Genomic DNA, 23,272 nt, shown 5'->3' on the forward strand with positions numbered 1-23,272 from the left:
CGCTAACGGGGGCGACGATACAGTTAGACTATAGCGCTAATTGTTAATAACTAAAAATAACAGCTTTGTAATAAATTAATGACAAAAATCTCTTCAGAAAGCTGAAGAAGGTATTTGAATCTTGATTTTGCCACTTTTTGAATGTCATAATAATCATTTTTGATCGAGTTATGAAGCCTTGAAAATGGCCAATTTCGCATTTTTTAAATTTTTAATCGCGTATAACTCGACAAAAGTCAACTTTAGAAAAAAATGACAGGAGACGTTTTTTGCTCAGAATGACCCAAATTATCTAAAAAAAATTTTTGGAAATAAAAAAATTATTTTTGTGAATTTGTTTAAAAAAAATTGTTTAAAAAATTTTTCGACCACGGCACCGCCCGGCACCCTGTGGATATGTTATAAGGACCTCTTTTTGAGTAAGTTTGTGCAAAAAAATCGAATCGGAATAATTGCGCTAGCGGAGGCGACGATACTGCCCAGTCTATTAGTAATATTTTTAATATTTTTTAATATTAATAATGTTGCTATTAGTATTGAAAACTTTACCTTTCAGTTGCCAGATGAAGTTAGTCACCTACTCCATACACGTCAGTTGGAATGCGGGGATAAACTTTCATGGTTTGGTCACTTCGTGCAGAGAGCAGTAGGCCTACGGCTCTCCGATGATGAGTCCAATAAGAGTCGAAAATCGTCGCTTCAGAGTGCTGGACTGCGCTCCCTGGTCTAAGTGAAAAATAAGATTGTTTTGCCTTCGCATTGCAACTGAATAAAAATGGTCTACATTTTTATTTTATATTAGTATTATTCCTATTGAGTAACTAGGTCCCTTTTCCGTTGGAACTTTACCAAGCTGCAGACGGGGGTTGTGAATTGCAACTTTTTAGAATTTCCTCTTGTCTTCACTACAGCATCCATCTGGCTTGCAAATTTTGGAAGCCTTGGAGGTGTTACCAGGGAAATGGACCAATAAGTGTTCAATTTAAAAATCTTTTAGTAATATTTTTAATATTTTTCAATATTATTAATGTTGCTATTAGGATTGAAAACTTTACCTTTCAGTTGCCAGATGACGCTAGTCACCTACTCCATATACGCCAGTTGAAATGCGGGGATAAACTTTCATGGATTGGTCACTTCGAGCAGAGAGCAGCAGGCCTACGCCTCTACGATGACGACTCCAATTAAAGTCGAAAATCGTCGATTCAGGGTGCTGGACTGCGCTCCCTGTTCTAAATGAAAAATAAGATTGTTTTGCCTTCGCATTGCAACTGAATAAAAATGGTATACATTTTTATTTTAAAATTTAGCTTCTTAAACACGTTGATGTTAAAATGGAGAGTACAATGAAGTTTTCTGGTAAGTTTTAGATCAAAATGTTTCATAGAAAAAAATAGTGCAACTTTGAATGTTAACATTAGAAAACCCCAATATAACGCTTATTTTTCGAGATACTGATCATGGGTGGTGAATGGATAATTTTTTTCTTAGATTATGTTTTTGACCGTGGCTAAAACGAGAATGAAATTTATTTTAAATTTTAGGTGAAGGAATATTGTAAAAATTGCAATTGTACCCTGCAAATAAAAAAAATTAAACCATGTTTTTTTTGCGTTTAGCTCGCTACAACTCTGGTCCGTTTTAATATTTTTTTCTAAAGTTTGTACACTATATTATATCGCTCACTTTTTTGAAGACAATGGTTTCTGGTTTAAGCTTTTAATCTTATTCTAGTGAAAGTTATGAATCTTTTAAAGTACAAGGTACAGATTCGTGAATTGCAAAGTTTAATCGCAAAATTTGACTAACAAAATTTGAAATATAGATTTTAAATAAAATTCGAAAATAAAACATGAGTACAAAGAAGTTTTCTGGAAAGTTTTGGATCAAAATGTTTTATAGAAAACAAGTGGTGCATCCTTTAACATCTACGTTATAAATCATCAAAATAACGCTAATTTTTCGAGATACATTGAATCATTGGTAGTCAATGGCTAATTTTGGTCTTGCTTTATATTTTTGATGGTGCTGAAAACGAAAATCATGTTTATTTTGAATTTTAGGTGGGAGAACATTGTTAAAACCGCAATTTTGCTCTTAAAATAAAAAAAATTAAACCACGTTTTTCTTAAAATTAAAAGTTGCACCATATTTTTTTTCTAACACATTTAGACCTAAAATTCCCCATAAAACTTCTTTGAACTCTACGGTTTAACATAAACGTAATCAAATAGGTAAATTTTAAATTTTGTCACTTAATTTTTGCGATTTAACTTTGCAATTCAGGAATCTGCACCTTTGATTTTTAAAAATTCATAACTTTTATGAAGGAAATACTGAAAGACTACAGTTGCTTTCATAGTCTTCACGAAGGTGAGAAATATATGCTGTAGAAATTTTAGAAAAAAATATTAAAATGGAACAGAGTTGTAGCGAGTTAAACGTAAAAATTCGTGACTTCACTTTTTTTTTTCATTTTTAGCTTAAAATTGCCATTTGACAATGTTCCCTCACACAAAATTCAAAATAAAACCTCTCTTTCATTGTCAGCACCAACGAAATCATAAAATAAGACCAAAATTAGCCATTCACCGCCCATGGTCAGTATCTCGAATGATAAGCGTTATTTTGGGGATGTGTAACGTCTATATTAAAAGTTGCGCCATTTTTTTTATATTAAACATTTGTAACTAAAACTTTCCGGAAAACTTCTTTGTACTCTATGTTTTAACATAAACGTGATTAATAAGATAAATTTTAAATTTAGCCACTCAACTTTTGCGATTAAACTTTGCAATTCACGAATTTGCCCCTTGTACTTTAAAAAATTCATAACTTTTACTAAAATAAGACTAAAATATTAAAGCAGTTGTCTTCAAAACAGTGAGCAACATACAGTGTACAAACCTTAGGGAAAAATATTAAGATGGACCAGAGCTCTAGCGAGTTAAACGCAAAAAACGTGATTTCATTTTCGTTTTCAGCACCAATAAAAACATAATCTAAGACCAAAATTAGCCATTTACCACCCACGGTCAGTATCTCGAAAAATGACCGTTATATTGGTAATTTCTAATGTCGATAATAAAAGTTGCACTATTTTTCTTTTCTATAGAACATTTTGATCTAAAATTTTCCAGAAAACTTCTTTGTACTCTCTATTTTAACATAAATGTAATTAAAAGGCTAGATTTTAAATTTCGTCACTCAACTTTTGCGATTAAACTTTGCAATGCACAAATCCGCACCTTTTCCTTGCAAAAATTTATAACCTTTATCAGAATAAGGATTAAAGCTTAAAACGGACGCCGCTGTCTTCAGAAATGTTAGATCTATAAACCGTAAAAATTTCAGAAAAAAATATTAAAATGGAACAGAGTTGTAGCGAGGCAAATGCAAAAAAATATGATTTTATTTTTATTTATTTTTAGGATAAAATTGCGATTTTGACAATGTTCCCGCAAATGAAATTCAAAATAAATCTCATTTTCGTTTTCAGCACCGTCAAAAACATACAGTATGTCTAAAATTGGCCATTCACCTCTCCGTGGTCAGTAATGCATGTGGTATCTAATATATCCATGTTTATTTTAATAATTATAGTCAATGTTTCCATGACTGGCTAAGTTTAAAGGGTTTTTACCCAAATATTTTCATTTTGGTGGTTAGCACGTCAACATCTTGTGAGCATAACCTATATCTTTTTTCAACCATAGTCAACATTATAAATTTTGCTTAAACTTATTAGGTTATACCTATTTTAGGTCAGCACTGATGATGATCTGTTATCAGATCGAAAACTAGTTCTACTTTTGTGATGTAGCCCTTTTTAGGGAATTTTAATAAATACATATATCTTTTATAAAGGATTTTACTTATTTTTTGTTAAGAAATGGCATACGTTGAATGATATGACTTCTTTAGACCATCGACACATATTATGTTTTAAAATAACAGATAATAATTTAAAAAATCCACGAGGGAAATAAAATCCCTGTAGCTGGCTGTATACCAGAAATCACAAAAAATACCAGATCCTTTGTAAAAGGTATATTTAATAGACCCCAATAAGGGTTACATCACGAAACAAAACGTTTTCGGATTAATAGGTAATCCATCATCAGTGTTAAGCCAATAGCATGCATGCGTGAGCCACCAAAAAGTTATGGGTGAAACCCTTTAAAAGATTTAAGATCTTAAATGATACTACATATTATTATTATTACAGATGGATGTTGCAAATATTCCTGGATATAACCCAGGCCAACACAGGACTCTAACCCACGTGGATGTGATATGCAAGGAATGAACCTCACATATTGAAAATTGAGTGTCAACAAGAGTTGACACTCAATTTTCAATATGTTATGGAAATCGGTGTAAAAAACAAGAGTTGATACTCAATTTTCAATATGTCAGGTTCATTCCTTGCATATCACATCCACGTGGGATAGAGTCCTGTGTTGCCCTGGGTTATATACAGGAATATTTGCAACATCAGTGTCAACAATGTCAACAAGAGTTGACACTCAATTTTCAATATGTGAGGTTCATTCCTTGCATATCACATCCACGTGGATTAGAGTCCTGTGTTGCCCTGGGTTATATCCAGGAATATTTGCAACATCCATTTGTAATACTAAAAATATGTAGTATCATTTAAGATCTTGAAACTTTTAAAGGGTTTTCACCCATAACTTTTGGTGGTTCACGCATGCATTCTATTGGCTTAACACTAATGATGGATTACCTATTAATCCGAAAACGTTTTGTTTTGTGATGTAACCGTTATTGGGGTATATTAAATATACCTTTTACAAAGGATCAGATAATAATTCTGTAACGACACTAATCGTATAGCCCCTTATCGTTTAGGAAGGGTTAAATAGACTAAAAGGCATACAGACCTAGACGTGGCTGTCGAAAAATTTCAAGAGGTTGTCATGATGTAGAGAGGCCTATGTTTACAATGGAAAAATTAGGGCTGATTGATGATGATGATGTTGAACGGGAAAAGCGGTCTCTTTTGACAGATTTTTAATACTACCTACTAATAAAATTTACTCACTTACAGTAATATGCATTTAATTGCTTACTAATGCTTGGCGATAATGGTCTTTTTGCAGTTCGTAAAACGTTGATCATCGGTTTACATTGCCTTAGAGGTATACAGTGACCAGCACCACCAGTAGGAGTTCGACAACCATCATCATCTACAGCCGAATCTGAAAAAATATATAAAATAATAATTAAAAATGACAAATTGATGATATTGATTTCGATTCTCTAGAACAGCGGTTTTCAACCTGTGGTACATGTACCATTGGTGGTACATATCATTATTTGTGGTGGTGCACAAAACGCAAAATCACAAAAACTCAGCAAAAATCGACAATGCATAAAATAACGCAAGAAAAATGAAATACTATTTTACGTTACAAGTTCAGTAGGTGACTATAAAACTAAAATATGGGAGACTTGTCGAAATGCCCTTTTATTTTATCTATTCCTTAAAATTTCAGCGTATACAATACAAGAATAAAAAACCGCTAAACGCCGTAAAAATGAGTGGCGTATACAATATTCCAGCTACAAAAGATCTGATAAGTTGTTACAGAAATTATTGAGCTTGAACTGTTTTTCCCCATAGGAAATAGATTTGATCATACTTATGAAGCGTATAACTTAAAATTTCTAATTTTCCCGGATATGAGGTAAACAACGTTAGATTAGCCTAGAGTCCTTCTACAAACGCTCAGTTATTGGCGCAATTCGTAGGTTGAAATTTTGAGTAATTGTCGAAAAACCAAAATTTTCAAAGTTTAGTTTTTCAATTTTTTGGCTATACTGAGCCGTGTGTACGTCTGAGCTTGATCGCTTAGGCAACGTTTGAAAACCTAACTCAACCCTATTGATGTGGTTTATTTGCGATTTTCCTGTCTCTCCTTGAACCTAAGATATATACGCCCAAAAAATTTGCCATTTTGTATCTACCTAGCCCTATAGCTGGCTTACGGGTAGTCAGAAGTCAAAAATTACACCGGTTCTGAATCGGCCCTCACACCCTCTTGAAACACAGAAAAAAAATTCAGATCGGTGTAACTTTTCCACATACATACATACATACATACATACATACATACATACATACATACATACATACATACATACATACATATGTACATATCCACAAACATTTTCCCATTTTTAAATAAAAATTGAGTTCTAATTCTGAGCTCGCTAACTTTTAAACGGTATAACCGATTTTCAAAATTAAACATGCGTTGGAAAGGTCATGATCTATGCTATCAGAAGCCGCAAAGGCCGAACTTAAGTTTTTGAAATTTTTGGGAGTTTTGGGGACGAGAACGAAAAACAGAACCTAAATAGGAAAAGCCGTAAAATCCACAGCCTTGGACCAAAATGAAGAAGTAATATATGGATCTAGGAGTCTTTTCCTAAACTTTAAGATGGGATTTGGCTCAGTTTTCAATTCAGTCAGGTTTAGAAAATCGAAAATTTCGTGTATATAATATATAGTGTCGCATGTAGGGGTTGTGCGCCACTGGCGAGAACTGTCGTTCTCTGGTAATTTTCAAAATTAGATGTGCGTTGGAAAGGTAATGATCAGTACTAGCAGAAGCCGCAAAGGTCGAACTAATATTTTTGAAATTTTTGGTAGTTTTGAGAACGAGAACCTTGGTCGCAATCTCTCCCAAATGATCTAGAACTTACGACACCAGTGATAAGACAATCCGAGTTCATATCCCAGCCATCCTAATAATTATGTAATTATGGCCGGCAAATGAACTCGGATTGCCCAATCAAACTAGCATCGTAACCACTACAAGTACATAAACCATGATTGATTAATAACATTGATTTTTTCGATATAAACTAAATTTCGATAACCAATAAATCGAAAACTATTAATTTTATCAAAAAAATATAAAACATTTTTTGCTTACAATTAATGTTTTTACCAACATTTGCGGTCAAAATATAATAAAAAATTTCCACCCTCGAGACGGGGTGGCAACCACCCCATGGTAAAAGCGTCTTTCGGAATCATACAGATTTTGATCCTTAGACTCTCCACTACTTATTCTCAAATTTTCAAGCAAATCGATCCATTCTGTAAAAATTGCGAAGTGAAAAGTTTCAGTTCCTGGACTAATTATACTTTTGGAGCTCTATAACTTCTGAACGGCTGAACTGATGTTGATCACTAAATATGAGTTTAAAACGTATTGACAAGTAGTATCTGATGCATCCAAGATCAAGTATGATAACTGAACGTATTACAGGAATTATTGAGCTTGAAAAACGGTTTTTCCCATAAGAAATAGATTTGATTATACTTATGAAGCCTATAACTAAAAAATTCGAATTTTTCCAGATATGAGATATACACCGTTAGACGCGTCCTGAGTCCTCCTACAAACGCTCAGTTATTGGCGCAATTCGTAGGTTGAAATTTTGAGTAATTGTCGAAAAACCAAAATTTTCAACGTTTAATTTTTCAGTTTTTCGGCTATGGTGAGCAGTGTGTATGTCTCAGGTTGATCGCTTAAGCACCGTTTGAAATCTTAACTCATCCCTATTAATTTGGTGTATTTGCGGTTTTCCTGTCTTTCCTTGAACCCAAGATATATACGCCCAAAAAATATGCTATTTTGTATCTATCTAGTCCTCTAGCTGGCTTACCGGTAGTCAGAAGTCAAAAATTAGACCGGTTCTGAATCGGCCCTCACACCCTCTTGAAACACAGAAAAAAAAATTCAGATCGGTGTAACTTTTCCACACACATACATACATACATACATACATACATATCCACAAACATTTTCCCTTTTTTAAATAAAAATTGAGTCATATTTCTGAGCTCGATAACTTTTGAATGGTATAACCGATTTTCAAAATTAAACATGCGTTGGAAAGGTAATGATCTGTGCTATCAGAAGCCGCAAAGGTCGGGCTTAAGTTTTTGAAATTTTTGGGAGTTTTGGGGACGAGAACGAAAAACAGACTCTAAATGGGAAGGGCCGTAAAATCCACACCCTTGGACCAAAATGGAGATATGACATATGGATGGACGAGTCTTTTCCTATTCTTTAAGATGGGATGTGGCCCAATTTTCAATTCAGTCAGGTTTAGAAAATCGAAAATTTCGTGTATATATAGTGTCGCTTGTAGGGGTGTTGTGCGCCACTGGTGAGAACTGCCGTTCTCTGTGGATAGTTAATTAGATTACCTAGCTTGATAGGTATTTGTGTTAGGTGGTACCAAACATAATAAAAATAATTTTATGGTACATGAACAAATGAACATGACTCAAATAGGTTGAGAACCAAAGCTCTAGAATACGTTCGTGTAACAATGTACCTATCACTTTTTGAAGTGAAGCTTTTACAGTAAAGTTGTATTAATTTTTCTCTATAGTAAAATGAAAAATCGTCCGACGTGTGAAATAGATGGGAAAGTCAATTTACTCAACAAGGGGAATCCGTTATACAAATCTAAACATTTCATTTAATTATAAAACTAAACTATATATTTCTACTAACCTTTTATTTCTATCATATTAGAGAGAAGTTTTATTAGCATACTGGATTATAATTAAAGACTGGTTGATATTTACTAAAATAATCAATTTTGTTAAATTAATATTTTGCTGTCTTTATAATGACATTCGCATTGGATGGTGACCGCGTCTGTGCGAGGTTGCTAATTTTTAAATACTGTAGAACTTCCTCACAATTTTGAGACAATTTATTTTTTATTTGGTTTGATACCTCAATAACAATATCTAATGACCATTGGCATGGTACAGTGACTAGTCGACTCCATTGTCTTTACAAAGAGACGCTAATTGTATCCGAATATCTGCGGTCCCTTGAGTGAGTACCAATCCGACAAGAATATAAACTATTTTATTTTATTAATTTTTGTTAAAACAAGTTTAGTTTAAGCGAAACAAATGATAATATCAAGGAAATACAATACGTCTGAAAATCAAGTCCTACATACAACTCAGTCACTGCACTTAACATTCAAATGACATAAATTGTCACCGCTGCTTCTGTCTGGCTTATGCCCGGACCCCGGAGGGGTCCGAAGGGGTCCGTTCCTCTTAATTATAAAAAAATAAAGTCGCTAAATAATTTACATATTCTCCGAAAAAAATCTCATACGCAGATACGCCAACACACTGCAAACGCCTTTGTTCTATAGTTACATCTCTCCACGTCTATACACAGTGCCGTCGTGCCGTAGCCTAGCCCCACAGGGGCCCCGTGTCAGTGTTTGTGGCGGGGCTCTTTTCCAAAAACTACAGAAATTTGTCAGATTTCGCCATGTTATTGATTAAAACTACCCAGGTAGTGGGTAAAAACTGTGTAGGTTATTAATCAATGGCCATGTCTCGAATTATTGTATCCAAAATAATCGCACAAACGGATTTTTTTTAATTAACTAGTTTTAATTGGAAATAAACCACAATTTTACTAAAAAAATGATTTTATTAACGTTTCTACGCCCAAATCGGGTGTCGTTGTCAAAATACAAAAAATATTAATATTTAATTTATTTTTATTTTTTTATTTATTTATTTTTTTATTTTTATTTATAATAAAAATATTAATATTTTTTGTATTTTGACAACGACACCCGATTTGGGCATCGAAACGTTAATAAAGTCATTTTTTTTAGTAAAATTGTGGCTTATTTCCCATCAAAACTAGTTAATTGCAAAAATGCCAGAAGAAAATAGCCTCAGAACAACGTTAAGGAGTTTTTTAGTTTCTAATATTTTCATTTTGAATTGTGTGGTTTAAATAATAATTTATCTCACTTTTCGTCTTTAAAATAAGTTCTTTTAAAATAGGAATCTAATTTATAGATTAAATCTAATTTATAGATAAAAAACAGATTATTCTCGAAAATGCCAATACCCAAACAATAGGTACACACTCTTTCCTTTCAAACATTCAAAAGTAAAGCGGTTACAAAAATTGCAATTTGGCATTATACAGTGGCCTCTAAGGCTAGCACTCCACTTGCGATTTGTAGTCGCAGCGGCAAAAAAATCGCTGTCGCAGAAAATCTAGATTCTAGAAAATTAGTCGCTGTTTTCAGAATCGCTAATTGAATGCTACTACAAGGATGTAACATCAGCTTTTAGATGTTTTTTTAATGTAGAGATAAAGAAGAAGTCAAGATGTCAATTAATACTTTATGCGAGAAACATAAAAACGATGTTGATGAAACCAAAGAGAACTTGCATAATGAAATTACCCATTTTGTAACGTTATGCCAAAATTTGAATGAACATCATACAATTTATAAAAAATTTGATTCTTCCAGAATGTAAAAACAACTTTTCCCAATATTTTAACTTTACTGCAAATTTATTTGACGATACCAATTTCTAATGCGTCAGACGAGCAGTCTTTTTCGGCTTTAAAAAGAATAAAAACATATTTAAGGCCTAATTTGGGCCAAGAAAACCTAGCCGCATTATTACTATTTATTGTAGGTATATATAAAGAATGAAGAACTGGAGAAACTGAATTGTGATAATATTATATGGTAGTTTGCGAATGCCAAGTCAAGAAAAAAAAGTGATCTAATTTTTGTCTGTCTGTATTTTGTAGAATATGGTTTTTGTTTGTCATGTGTTGTTTTGTGGAACTTTCTGTTTTTTATTGATGTTTTTAACCCGGCACCTGCCACGTGGCTTTGCAAGGCGCCAACTGCCACATGGGGTGCTCACAGCACCCCTTAAAAATTCTCTGTGATCTACTTTTTTAAAAAACAAAATAATGCGTTAAGTAACACAAGAATATAAAAAAACATGTTTTATTAATTTATTAGCCACTAATACGTTATAAAAGTTAAAAAATAAAATAAAAAAGATGTTATAAGCCAATTAGCAAGTACCAGCCATAATAAATGAAGTCAAGTAAAATATTTAAAAAAATTAAGATTAAGTGAGTATAGAGTCTATATTAATAATTTAAATAAGTTAGTTCAATGAAAAATGTAAATTTGACCTGTTTATCAAAAATACAAAAAAAAAATAAAACTTAAAGTGCCAGATGATGACACCCCAATTCGACTTTAGAGCTATAAGTTCAGAATGACACTAAATAACCACTTCAACACTAACACATCTATGCTATATAATATTATAGAAAGCTACTATGACGCACAGCTCGGTTACCAAACTTGAAATACCAAATATTTGATAAAAATGTGTTATGGGGTGCTCGTAGCACCCCACGTGGCAGGTGCCGGGTTAAATGTATTTTTTGGACTATTTTTCACGTTTGCTATTCTTCTTGCTTGTTAAAAAAATATTTTATGAATTTTACAATAAACCTTTATAGTTAATGCACCTGTTTTCTTGTTAAAAAACTGACAACGAATAGCAATGAAGAGGCCCCTAAACCTCCAGCGCCCAGGGCCCGAAGTTAGGTTAAACCGGCACTGTCTAGAAGAGGCATATTGTGGCGCAAACAATATTCCAGCTACAAAAGAGCTGACATGTCCAATATTATAGTTTTATTTAGAACGACTTTTCTATAATACAGTGGATCCCCGATAAGTCGGCCTCCGATAACCCGGACGTCCGGCTAACCCGGAGCGATTTTCATCAGACAAAACAAACATGTTTTTTCACTTTGTCTGAGTTTTTTACCAAGAAATAAACAATATTGTATACAACTGTACGTAATTTAGATGTACCGTGCATATTTATGTACTTCATGTTTTTGCAATTATAATGTGTATTTGTTTATTATTTATATGTATTTTAAATTTTATATATAAAATGTATTTTATTCATTTTTACCATATTCTCCGGCTAATCCGGAGTTTCGATAACCTGTATCGGCCGCGGTCCCGATTAGTCCGACTTATCGAGGTTCCACTCTATTTGCTAAATTTGAAGTAAAACGCGCCACAAAAGAGTAACTTTAATACAGTTTGAATTTTGAAGCTCTTTTGTTGAGCGTTTTACTTCAAATTTAGCAAATATTATGGAAAAATCGTTTTAAATAAGACTAGAATTTTATTTTCCATGAAAGTAAAAATATATTTTCGCGCCACGTAATATTCATATCAGCTCTTTTGCAGCTATTTGGAATATTGTGTGCGCCACTCATTTTTACGGCGTTTAGCGGTTTTTTTATTCTTGTATCAGGAGTTTCCAAAGTACTTTCTAAATTAAATGTATGAAGTTGTATATAATGTTCCTAGATTACACTTTAAGCGTTAAAAATGATCCCCTTTGTCGCATTATCTCCCAAATGATATAGTGGTTAGTACAACTACATAAACAATTTCGGCGATAATGGTTAAATGGATTATACTTTTGGAACTCGATAACTTCTAAACGGCTTAACCGATTTTGATTACTAAACACGAGTCTGAAACCTATTGACAAATAGTATTTGATGCATTTAAGGTTAAGTATGATACCTGAAGGTATTACAGGAATTATTGAGCTTGAAACCCCGTTTTTCCCATAAGAGATAAATTTGATTATACTTATAAATCCTATAACTTAAAAATTCGAATTTTCCCAAATATCAGGTATACACCTCATAGGACGCATTAGACGCATCTAGAGTCCTCCTACAAACGCTCAGTTATTGGCGCAATTCGTAGGTTGTAATTTTGAGTAATTGTCGAAAAACAAAAATTTGCAAAAGTTTAGTTTTTTAGTTTTTCGGCTATACGCTCTAAGCTTCGCTGGTGTCGCTCCTAGCGGATTAGTAATGGAACTTTCACCGGTAATTTTTTAAATTTATTATTTAATTGTTATCGCTTAATATTTACAACCCAAAAAGTAATTAAATTGTAATCGATTTTTTTAAGATATTGCTAATCATTTTGACGTTCTATTGATAAAATAATAATTTCTTACTTCGAATACTTTCACAATTATCGTGTAGATGGCGCTAAGATTAATAGATTAATTTATAATTACATATTACGGAACATTAAAAAAACTTAAATTCAGTATTTAAAACGTAAGTATATTTAAGGTAAAAATATATACCACAGCTTTGACCAACAAATATTTTTTATAATTAATGTTTTTATTTTTAATTTTAAATTAATCACTTTGACATTTATGTCAAATTTCCAGTAAACGTTTACAGACTTGTCACTACTGGCGCTCGCGAATTTTTAAATATCCCCTCTACGTACGAGCTCACAGCGTATACTGAGCCATGTGTATGTCTGATCCTGACCACTTAGGCATCATTTGAAAGCTTAACTCAACGCTATTGATTTGGTGTATTTGCGGTTTTCCTGTCTCTCCTAGAACCTAAGATATTTACCCCCAAAAATATGCCGTTTTGTACCTACCCAGTCCTATAGCTGGCTTATGGGTGGTCAAAAGTCACAAACTATACCGGTTTTGAATCGGCCCCGACCCTCTCTTAAAACACAGAAAAAAAATTCAGATCCGTGTAACTTTTCCACATACCCACTACATACATATCCACAAACATTTTCCCAATAGAAATTGAGTCATATTTCTGAGCTCGGTAACTTTTGAATGGTATAACCGCTTTTCAAAATTAGACATGTGTTGGCAAGGTATTGATCAGTACTATTAGAAGCCGCGAAGGTGGAACTTAAATTTTCTAAATTTTTGGGAGTTTTGGGACGAGAACGAAAAACAGACCCTAAATGGGAAGGGCCGTAAAATCCACACCCTTGATCAAAATGAATGGTTTACAAATGGATGGGCGAGTCTTTTCCTAAACTCTAAGATAGGATCTGGCCCAATTTTCAATTCTGTCTGATTTAGAAAACCGAAAATTTCGTGTATATTATAAGGTTGGTTCCAACACAACGAAGAACCCTCATATTATAACGATCACGTTACTATAAAATAATACGTTCCATGCGTTCTGTGTCTGTATATCGTGCGCTCCATGGTTTATTTTGTTTACTGCGCAGGTCGGTGATCGTTACATGGACGGTATCTCGTTGTGTTGGAACAAACCTATAGTGTTATATGTAGTAGGGTTGTGCGCCACTGGCAAGAACTGCCGTTCTCTGGGATGTTGATTGTGCATCATTTTTTACTCTCGATTATACATTGGTTTAATAATTAAAGACACAAATTATATTTTGCAATTTAAATGAACCATTCGAGTAAATTTCTATTATGATTTTAACATCTTTATGTTACTTTTATTAGTAGTATTGGAAGGTGTCGTACCTTGGGACAAACGTCATGGCTCATGGTAATGCCGCCTTTCATATTATTGATGTACTAACATTGTCAGACAAGTAGATAACGCTATTTAGACGGCCATATTTGATATAAACTGAATATCTTCAAAAACGATCATTTAGTGACGTTTTAGTGTACCCGTGTGCTAATGGGCCGGCTACACACAACGTCTTGCCTGTGCAGTCCAATTGAAATTTGATTATTTAATCGGTCTCAGAAATGTTTTAAAATTATAAACAATTTTTTGGCTTTACAATACGGGATTAAAAATGCATGTAATGTATTTATAGACAAGGCGATAACGGCGGGTTCGTTGGGAAAAATATTCTCATGAGACTTTTTTGCATAATCACATTCGTGAGACATCCCAGAATAAGGTTCAAGAAGTCGCCCATGTGAAAAGTGGGCCAAATTTTTTTTAACAATAATTTTTTTTAATCAAATTGCAAAAATCAATATTTTTGGCCCGGACAATTTTTTGTAGGTTTTTTGGACCATTCTGGATAAAAAAGGTCTCTTATAATTTTTCTCTAAAGTTGATCTTTTTCGAGTTATAAGCAATTTAAAATTGAAAAAACGAAAAGTGGCGATTTTCAAGTAAAGGCTTAATAACTCGGTTAAAAGTTATTACTATGAAAGTCAGAAAGTGACTAAATCAAAGTTTAATGCCCCCCTACAAGATCCTGAAGAAATTTTTGCCATTATTTTATTACTAAGCTGTTATTTTTAAGAAATAATATTGAGCGCCATGCACGTGGTAGCCGGCCGTAAATGCTAAGTTCGAGAGAGATGCCACTCCGGCAGTCCAATTGTGCATCGTACTTGCACTCAATTTACGGCCGCCTACCACGTGCATGGCGCTCATAATTATTACTTAAAAATAACAGCTTAGTAATAAAATAATGACAAAAATTTCTTCAGGATCTTGTAGGGGGGGAATTAAACTTTGACTTAGTCACTTTCTGACTTTCATAATAATAACTTTTAACCGAGTTATTAAGCCTTGAAAATCGCCATTTTTCGTTTTTTCAATTTTAAATTGCTTATAACTCGAAAACGATCAACTTTGGAGAAAAATTATAAGAGACCTTTTTTATCCAGAATTGTCCAAAAACCTACAAAAAAATTGTCTGAGCCGTAAATATTAAGTGTTGCAATGTAAATAAAAGAATTGTTAAAAAAAAAGAATGTGTGTGTACTTTGTACGCACGTAAGAAGTTATACTTCTATTATAATATAATTTCAACGAAATAAATATACCTACTTAACAGTGACAATACAAAAAATTAACAATAATTACCAAAAATGAACCAAAATATTATGCCAAATATTAAAAAAAAAAAGAAAAAAATATGAATCGTCCGGGATTTGAACCCGCAATCTCGCGATTTTTGTATCTCTGGTCCAATGCTCTACCAACAAGGCCATCAAGCCGCATGCACTTACCTTTCAGATATACATAATTATACATCACGGTGACAAGTGAAATATAAAAATAGATGTTTTATTATTTTACGCCCAAGGAAGACAAATCCAAAGACACAAAATTATAATAAAAAACCTTTTAAACCACCTTTTTCAAATTGCGCATGTTGTATTATTAATATTAATGTTAATAAATGAAATATAAATATTTTGACGTTTCACAATTTGACAATTCACTTTTAACTGCAGTGCCTTAAAATTTTTAAAGCACTAGTGCCTTAAAGTAGCATTTTTAACGCTCCTATGGAGTCCTAAAAATTGCATTTTTAACACGTTTGTAGAAAAATATATTTAAAAACACTAATATATTCTTTCCACACCTTTTCTGGACTGATACATATATAAATTAAAACATTTTGAAGTATAACTTCAAAAATATAATATGAAAACTATTTAGAAAGGCAGTATAACTATTAACTAACCTTTGTTGTTTTTCTTCCCACAAATTTTAAAACGCAACAACCATACATAACCAAACCGTCAACCGTCCAAACCACAGCTGCGCTACAGCTGCCATATTGGATAATTTTTGACATGTCATTTGAACATCCAATCAGAACAAAGTTATAATGCGCATGCGCCGGGATCGTAGGTTTTAACATATAAAAATTCACCCTCATATCGCGCGTAAAGAAGTATAACTTCAAAAATTGAACTTTTCACGTGGGCGATATCTTGAACCTTATTCTGGAATGTCTCACGAATGTGATTATGCAAAAAAATCTCATGGGAATATTTTTCCCAACGGACCCGCCGTTTTCGCCTTGTCTATTAAGAGGAAACAGTAGCGATCAACAGGTAGCGAAAACGCGTTCCAAGATTGCGGCTGTAATTTTGAATATTTTTTCGAGATAATTGGCACACTTATTCGTAATAAAATAAAGAATGGCGGTACAGAGCCCAATTTGAAAAATATATTAGTATGTGGAAATTACTCTGTAATTAAATACAATATTAAAAAAACGAACCTGTACCGCCATTAAGAAGAACAAAAAAATACACTTTCTTCAAATAAAGTTTTTTATCCGATGCCTAGATTTTGTGTCATTTTGGAACTATTAAAATTTTTTATTTCATAGTAGTTCCAAAATGACACAAAATCTAGGCATCGGATAAAAAAGTTTATTTGAAGAAAGTGTATTTTTTTGTTCTTCTTAATGGCGGTACAGGCTCGTTTTTTTAATATTGTATTTAATTACAGAGTAATTTCCACATATTATTATATTTTTCAAATTGGGCTCTGTACCGCCATTCTTTATTATATTACGAATACGTGTGTCAAATATCTCAAAAAACTATTCAAAATTACAGCCGCAATCTTGGAACGCGTTTTGGCTACCTGTTGATCGCTACTGTATCACCTTAATATTTTCACATGTAATGTATTAATATTAAAAATATACTTAATATTTTCTAAAAAAACTAGATTTTTGAAAAAAATTTAATAGAGCCTCCTAACTGGTATATTACTTATTAGGATGTTTCGAAATTATAACTCCTACATTGAAGAAAAAGAGCTGTTTTCAACAAGACCAAGTTTACAAAAATCGATTAAGCAGAACCGGACTTACAGCCATTTTTTCATAACAAGGTTCCCATTCACGCCCACCTCTTATTTGCAAAGGTAGACATAAACTTGTGAAATCAAATATGCGCAGAATTTTATGCAGAATACGATAATCGGATTCCCATAACCAGTTTAGATTTTTTAATTTTTGATATTCAATTGCGCCCTCTAGCGGTGGACTTACAATTATGAAAATAATTTCCAGGCTTTTCCTAAGGCAACTTTTTTTTTCCAAAGCTGTACTATAAACTAACGGTTCCTGAGATATGGCCGAGATCCATTCTTATTGGGACACCCGGTACATATATCTTAAGCATTAGCATTATTATACATACATAGTGCCAAAGATTTGTGGTCGTTTACCGGCGAAAATACCGATGTGCATTCTTTTAAAAAGATAAAAAATATCCAGTTCAACGCTTTAATAGAACCGGTATGACCAGGGGTTAGAATGGAAAACATGTCACTGATGCTGTTACCATGCCGATAAGGCACGAAGAATATCATCTTACTAATTCAGGCCCCTAACAAAGAAGTATTAAAGAACATTGTAATTATTATTTATTAAGTATCGTTGAATTTTAGATGTTTTATATTATACGTCTACGATAATTTATCTACGATGTGAGTATAACGCAAAATAATTATATAATTTGGATACACTATTCTACTTACTAGAAAAGAAGATTATTTAAAACTACAAAATCACGTCATAAGCCATCAATGATCACTTCAGCATTATAAGCAAAAAGCAAATACACTACTCCAAGAAATTAACGCACCACCTTAAAAATGGGTCTCGAATTTCCTAAACATGTTGTCCGATTTAAGTGATTTTTTTAATATGTTTATAGCCTTATTATTTAACAATATCGCTGAAATAATATTGTTGCTTGTTTTTCTTAAGGTGCCGAGACCGCTTTTCGATCGTTTGCTCTCATGTTGCCCAGCATATTAACAATCATTGTCTCATTTACAGCCGCACGAAATAGTTCAGTGCTAGTTCTCCCAAACTATTGGCGTAGGTTTTTAAGCCAAGAAGTTGAACAGCGGCCCACACTCCTTTTTCCCATTATTTTACCTTGCATGACAAGGTGAAGAATGCCATATTTTTCTGAGTGACGCATTATATGACCAAATTATTTAAATTTACGCCTTTTAACCGTGTTCACTATTTTACAACTATTATCAAACGTTGCAAAACCCTTTCCTTTGTGACTTTTTCTACCCAACTGGTCTTCAGAGTACGACGGTAGACCCACATCTTAAATGCTGCTAGGTTTTTTAAAAGCGATTCTGTCAGAGTCCATGCTTCAACCTCGTAAAGTAGTATTGGGAATATATAACATCGAACCATTCTTATGCGAAGTTCCAAATTAAGATCGTGACTGCACAGGTTTTTCTTAAATTTCATAAATTATTGTTGCCAGATAGGTAAATTGTCATTGTATACCGGTTGTATCAATCAAACTGTGTTTTTCTCAAGGTTCACCACAACCTGTGGAATATTCTAGCATTTATAAAATACTGAAATTAAAACCCAACTATAGTCTCAGGTTTTCTTAACATTCTGTTTTTTGATTCATTCGCTCATGTTGGATAATAAAAAAGTTAGGTAGTTTAATAACTAGAATTGTTCTTTGTCAATACAGGGTGTTTCTAAAAAGTGCGACAAACTTTAAAGGGTAATTCTGCATGAAAAAATAATGACAGTTTGCTTTATAAACATTATGTTCGCATATGCTTCGTTTCCGAGGTAGATATGTTGAAATTTTTTTTACAAACTGATGATTTATTTATTAATCTAAAACCAGTTGAGATAGGCAAATGAAATTTGGTAGGTTTTAAGAGGTAGTTACTACGCATTTTTTGACACACAATTAAAAACAATAGGCCTCTTCGCGCTGTATACCCCGAACATACCCAGAGGGAGAACTCCTGCGCATTACAAAATTGGACCTTCAATAAGGTCGAATATTTCCCTCCGAAAACCTAATACACAGGCAATCTCCCTCTGGGTAAGTTCAGGATACGTTCAGGGCATGCAGCGCGAATACGCCTTTTACATACTTCATTGGGGTGAATACGGGTCATATTACTCGTATGAACGCCAATGGTGAATATAAAATTCTTAATTGTATGTCAAAAAATGCTCAATACCTATCTCTTAAAACCTACCAAATTTCATTTGCATATCTCAATTAGAGCAATAAATAAATCGTCAGTTTGTAAGAAAAACTTCAACACTCTGTATCTCGGAAACGAAGCATTTGCGGACATACGCTTATAAAGCAAACTGTAATTTCTTTTTCATACAGAAGTACCCCTTAAAGTTTGTGGCACACCCTGTATTGATGAAAAACATGGCTAATTGTTAAAGTACCAAACTTTTTTATTATCCAACATAAGCGATTGAATCAAAAAACAGAATGTGAAGAAAATTTGAGGCTATAGTTTGGTTTTAATTTCAGTATTTTATAAATGCTAGAATATTCCACAGGGTGTGGTGAAATTTGATAAAAAAAACACAATTTGATTGGTACACTCGGTATACAATGATAATTTACCTGTTTAGCAACAGTATTATTACAGCGATATTGTTAAAGAATAAGGCTATAACATATTCAAAAAATCACTTAATCGGACAACAGGTTTAAGAAATTCGAGACATCAAAAATGACCCATTTTTAAGGTGGTGCGTTAATTTCTTGGAGTAGTGTATATCAACTTATATGAAGTAGAGAACAAGCTAGGAACAATGCTCTTTTTGGTAAAAATAAATAGTTAAATGTCTGGAACTAAACCAAGAAATAAAATATGCTATATAGTTTGTAATATCAATGAAGTGAATTCTGGGAATATATTACTTTTCGAGATCATTTTAAAATATCACAAGTAGGATACAATTACGGGTCATTTCTTATATCTTCTTTGTTGGTTAAAAAATCTACTTGACATCATGCTTTGCTAATTATTTTGCCGATTTTTTACTTTTTGAGACTCGTTTTTGGTCAATGTTACGGGGAATTTCTTTCGACAGATAAATCCCGTTAGATGCCAATGTTTCTACAGGCTGTTTCTTTCTTCTTACAAATTCCGACATATTCTTCTTCTTCTTGTTCTTCTTCTTCTTCTTTTTGTAAATCCCGTTAGATGCCAATGTTTCTACAGGCTGTTTCTTTCTTCTTACAAATTCCGACATATTCTTCTTCTTCTTGTTCTTCCTCTTCTTCTTTTTGTAAATCCCGTTAGATGCCAATGTTTCTACAGGCTGTTTCTTTCTTCTTACAAATTCCGACATATTCTTCTTCTTCTTGTGCTTCTTCTTCTTCTTTTTGTATAAAGATGTCTCTGTATTTTTTGCAATATGTCATTTACGTTTCAGATTTCATTGTCCCACTGATCGTCTTCCTATTGTGGAACCGTCTTTCGCCATCTTTACTACTCTATTTGTTGTCATTCTGCTTATATGGTCGTTCCAGTCTACTCTTCTCTTTATTACCCCGTCCTTAATGTTCTTCACTTTGGTTCCGTGACATCTCGTAACGCCACAGTTCGTATCCCGACAAATGGAAACGGACAATTCGTAACATAGTCAGTTCGTAACGGCGACACTTCTTAACGGCGACAGTTCGTAACTATACATATTCGTAACGGTACAATTCGTAACGTTAGCATTTCACTTTTTAGCAAAGTTATTACTGAATTTATAAAAAGACGCATTTTATACTTTAAGTATACTTTAAGTATACTTTAATTATACTTAAAGTATTGGTACTTTTTTAAGACCACTTCTTTTTAAATATATTTCACACATATTTTTGCACCTTATCCTTCTTAATAAATATGACAACTAACGGATTTTTTTTATTTATTTATCTTAAATTGTCACTTTAAAGCAGTAAAACTAAGTGTGAATAATAATGAAACAAAGAAAAACAGTTTATTAATAATGTATTTATTATACAGGGTGTAACAAAAATACAGGTCATAAATTAAAGGACATATTCTGGGATTAAAATTAGTTCGAATTAACCTAACTTACCTTAGTACAAATATGCACATAAAAAAAGTTACAGCCCTTCAAAGTTACAAAATGAAAATCGATTTTCTCGAATATATCGAAAACTATTAGAGATTTTTTATTGAAACTCGACATGTGGCATTCTTATGGCAGGAACATCTTGAAGAAAAATTATAGTGAAATTTGTGCACCCCCTAAAAATTTTAAGGGGTGTTATTCCCTTAAATCCCTCCAAACTTTTGTGTACGTGCCAATTAAATTATTATGGTGGTACCATTAGTTAAAGTCAATATTTTTAAAACTTTTTGGCCTATTAGTATTTTTTCGATAAGGCAGTTTTTATCGAGATGCGGCTTCTTTTTTAATATGTTTACATAAAAAATGTATGGGGGTTTTGTGCCTTTAAACCCCCCAAATGTTTGTGTACGTTCCTATTAAAGTATTACTGCGGTACCATTAGTTAAACACAGTATTTTTAAAACTTTTTTGCCTCTTTGTATTTTTTCGATAAGGCACCTTTTATCGAGATGTGGCTTCTTTTTTAACATGGTTAAAAGTATACCTAAAGATGTAAATCTATATAAATAAAAATGAATGTTTGTATGTATGTATGTTCCGTATAGACTCGCAAACTATGCATTTGATCGTATGATGACCTTAATCAAAGTTGTTGTGCATGAACCCGGGATGGTTTCTGAAGTGCAACGGTCTACCTAAGTGAAAAGGGGGCTTGCCCCCCCAAAATTATTTTAAATTTTTTTGGCCAAATTTTTTTTTCTTAATTTTATACGATGTAGAACCAAAATATACATACAATCTTAAATTTTCACTTTTTTATCTCCAACCGTTAATTTTTAATAGCCATCTAAATATTACCTCTTCTATATAAATAAAAATGAATGTTTGTATGTATGTATGTTCCGTATAGACTCGCAAACTATGCATTTGATCGTATGATGACCTTAATCAAAGTTGTTGTGCATGAACCCGGGATGGTTTCTGAAGTGGAACGTTCTACCTAAGTGAAAAGGGGGCTTGCCCCCCAAAATTATTTTAAATTTTTTTGGCCAAATTTTTTTTTTCCTAATTTTATACGATGTAGAACCAAAATATACACACAATCCTAAATTTTCACTTTTTTATCTTCAACCGTTATTTTTTAATAGCCATTTAAATATTTAACATCTATATATATAAAAAATTCTCTTTCTTAGTATTTGTTGCCATACTCCTCCGAAACTACTAGACCGATTTTTATGAAATTTGGCAGTTATACTCCCTGATGAGTTCGCTATCCAACGGTATATAAATCGTCTCTCTAGCTCAATTAATTTCCGAGATAACAAAACGAGCCCGTAGGACAACACGAGAGCACGAGAGACGACATTAAGCACACGAGAAGAACGGGCGAAAATTGTACTAACATCCGTGAAATTATGAAGTTTTTAATTTATCGATTACTATTTTTAATGTACCAAAAATATTTCAAAATTTTGCCGAAGGACCATGTCTCTGGTATAATAATCAAAATTTTGGCAGATGCTTTTATAGAGGCGCATCTCTGGTATAATAATCAAAATTTTGGCGAAGGCGTGTATCTCTACTACAATAATAATTTTTCCCCAAAAAACTAGCGCAAGAACACTTCGCTCTCTGTCTCAATAGGTCCGTCCGTCAGTTTACTCTTTTTAATGCTTTTAAAATTTTACCAAAATACAGAAGCATAAAATCAAACTCTATTGTTGATCAAAAAATTTCTCTATAAAATATTTTGTAGAACACCTACGTTTTTTAGAGTTTATACAATTATTACAGAGAAAAGCAACTGCCGAAAGGTCACATTTACTCAAAGTTGATTGCTCGAATGAAAAAGAAAATTGTATATCTAAAATATTTATTCACATTAGTACAAAATATAGACATAAGAAAGATAGTA

At 32.8% G+C, this 23,272-nt stretch overlaps 1 protein-coding gene across 1 annotated transcript in view; it reads right to left on the minus strand.

Moving 5' to 3' along the window:
- Positions 1 to 23,272, minus strand: part of LOC114332092 (phenoloxidase-activating factor 3-like) — a 69,707-nt gene that overhangs the window by 42,671 nt on the left and 3,764 nt on the right. Inside the window, exon 2 of the mRNA XM_028281803.2 lies at positions 5,069 to 5,225. Within this exon, the coding sequence (XP_028137604.1) occupies positions 5,069 to 5,225 (157 nt within the window). The remainder of the gene's footprint in view (positions 1 to 5,068; positions 5,226 to 23,272) is intronic.

Source organism: Diabrotica virgifera, chromosome 6 (assembly GCF_917563875.1).
Source record: "Diabrotica virgifera virgifera chromosome 6, PGI_DIABVI_V3a".
Taxonomy (NCBI): Eukaryota; Metazoa; Arthropoda; class Insecta; order Coleoptera; family Chrysomelidae; genus Diabrotica; species Diabrotica virgifera.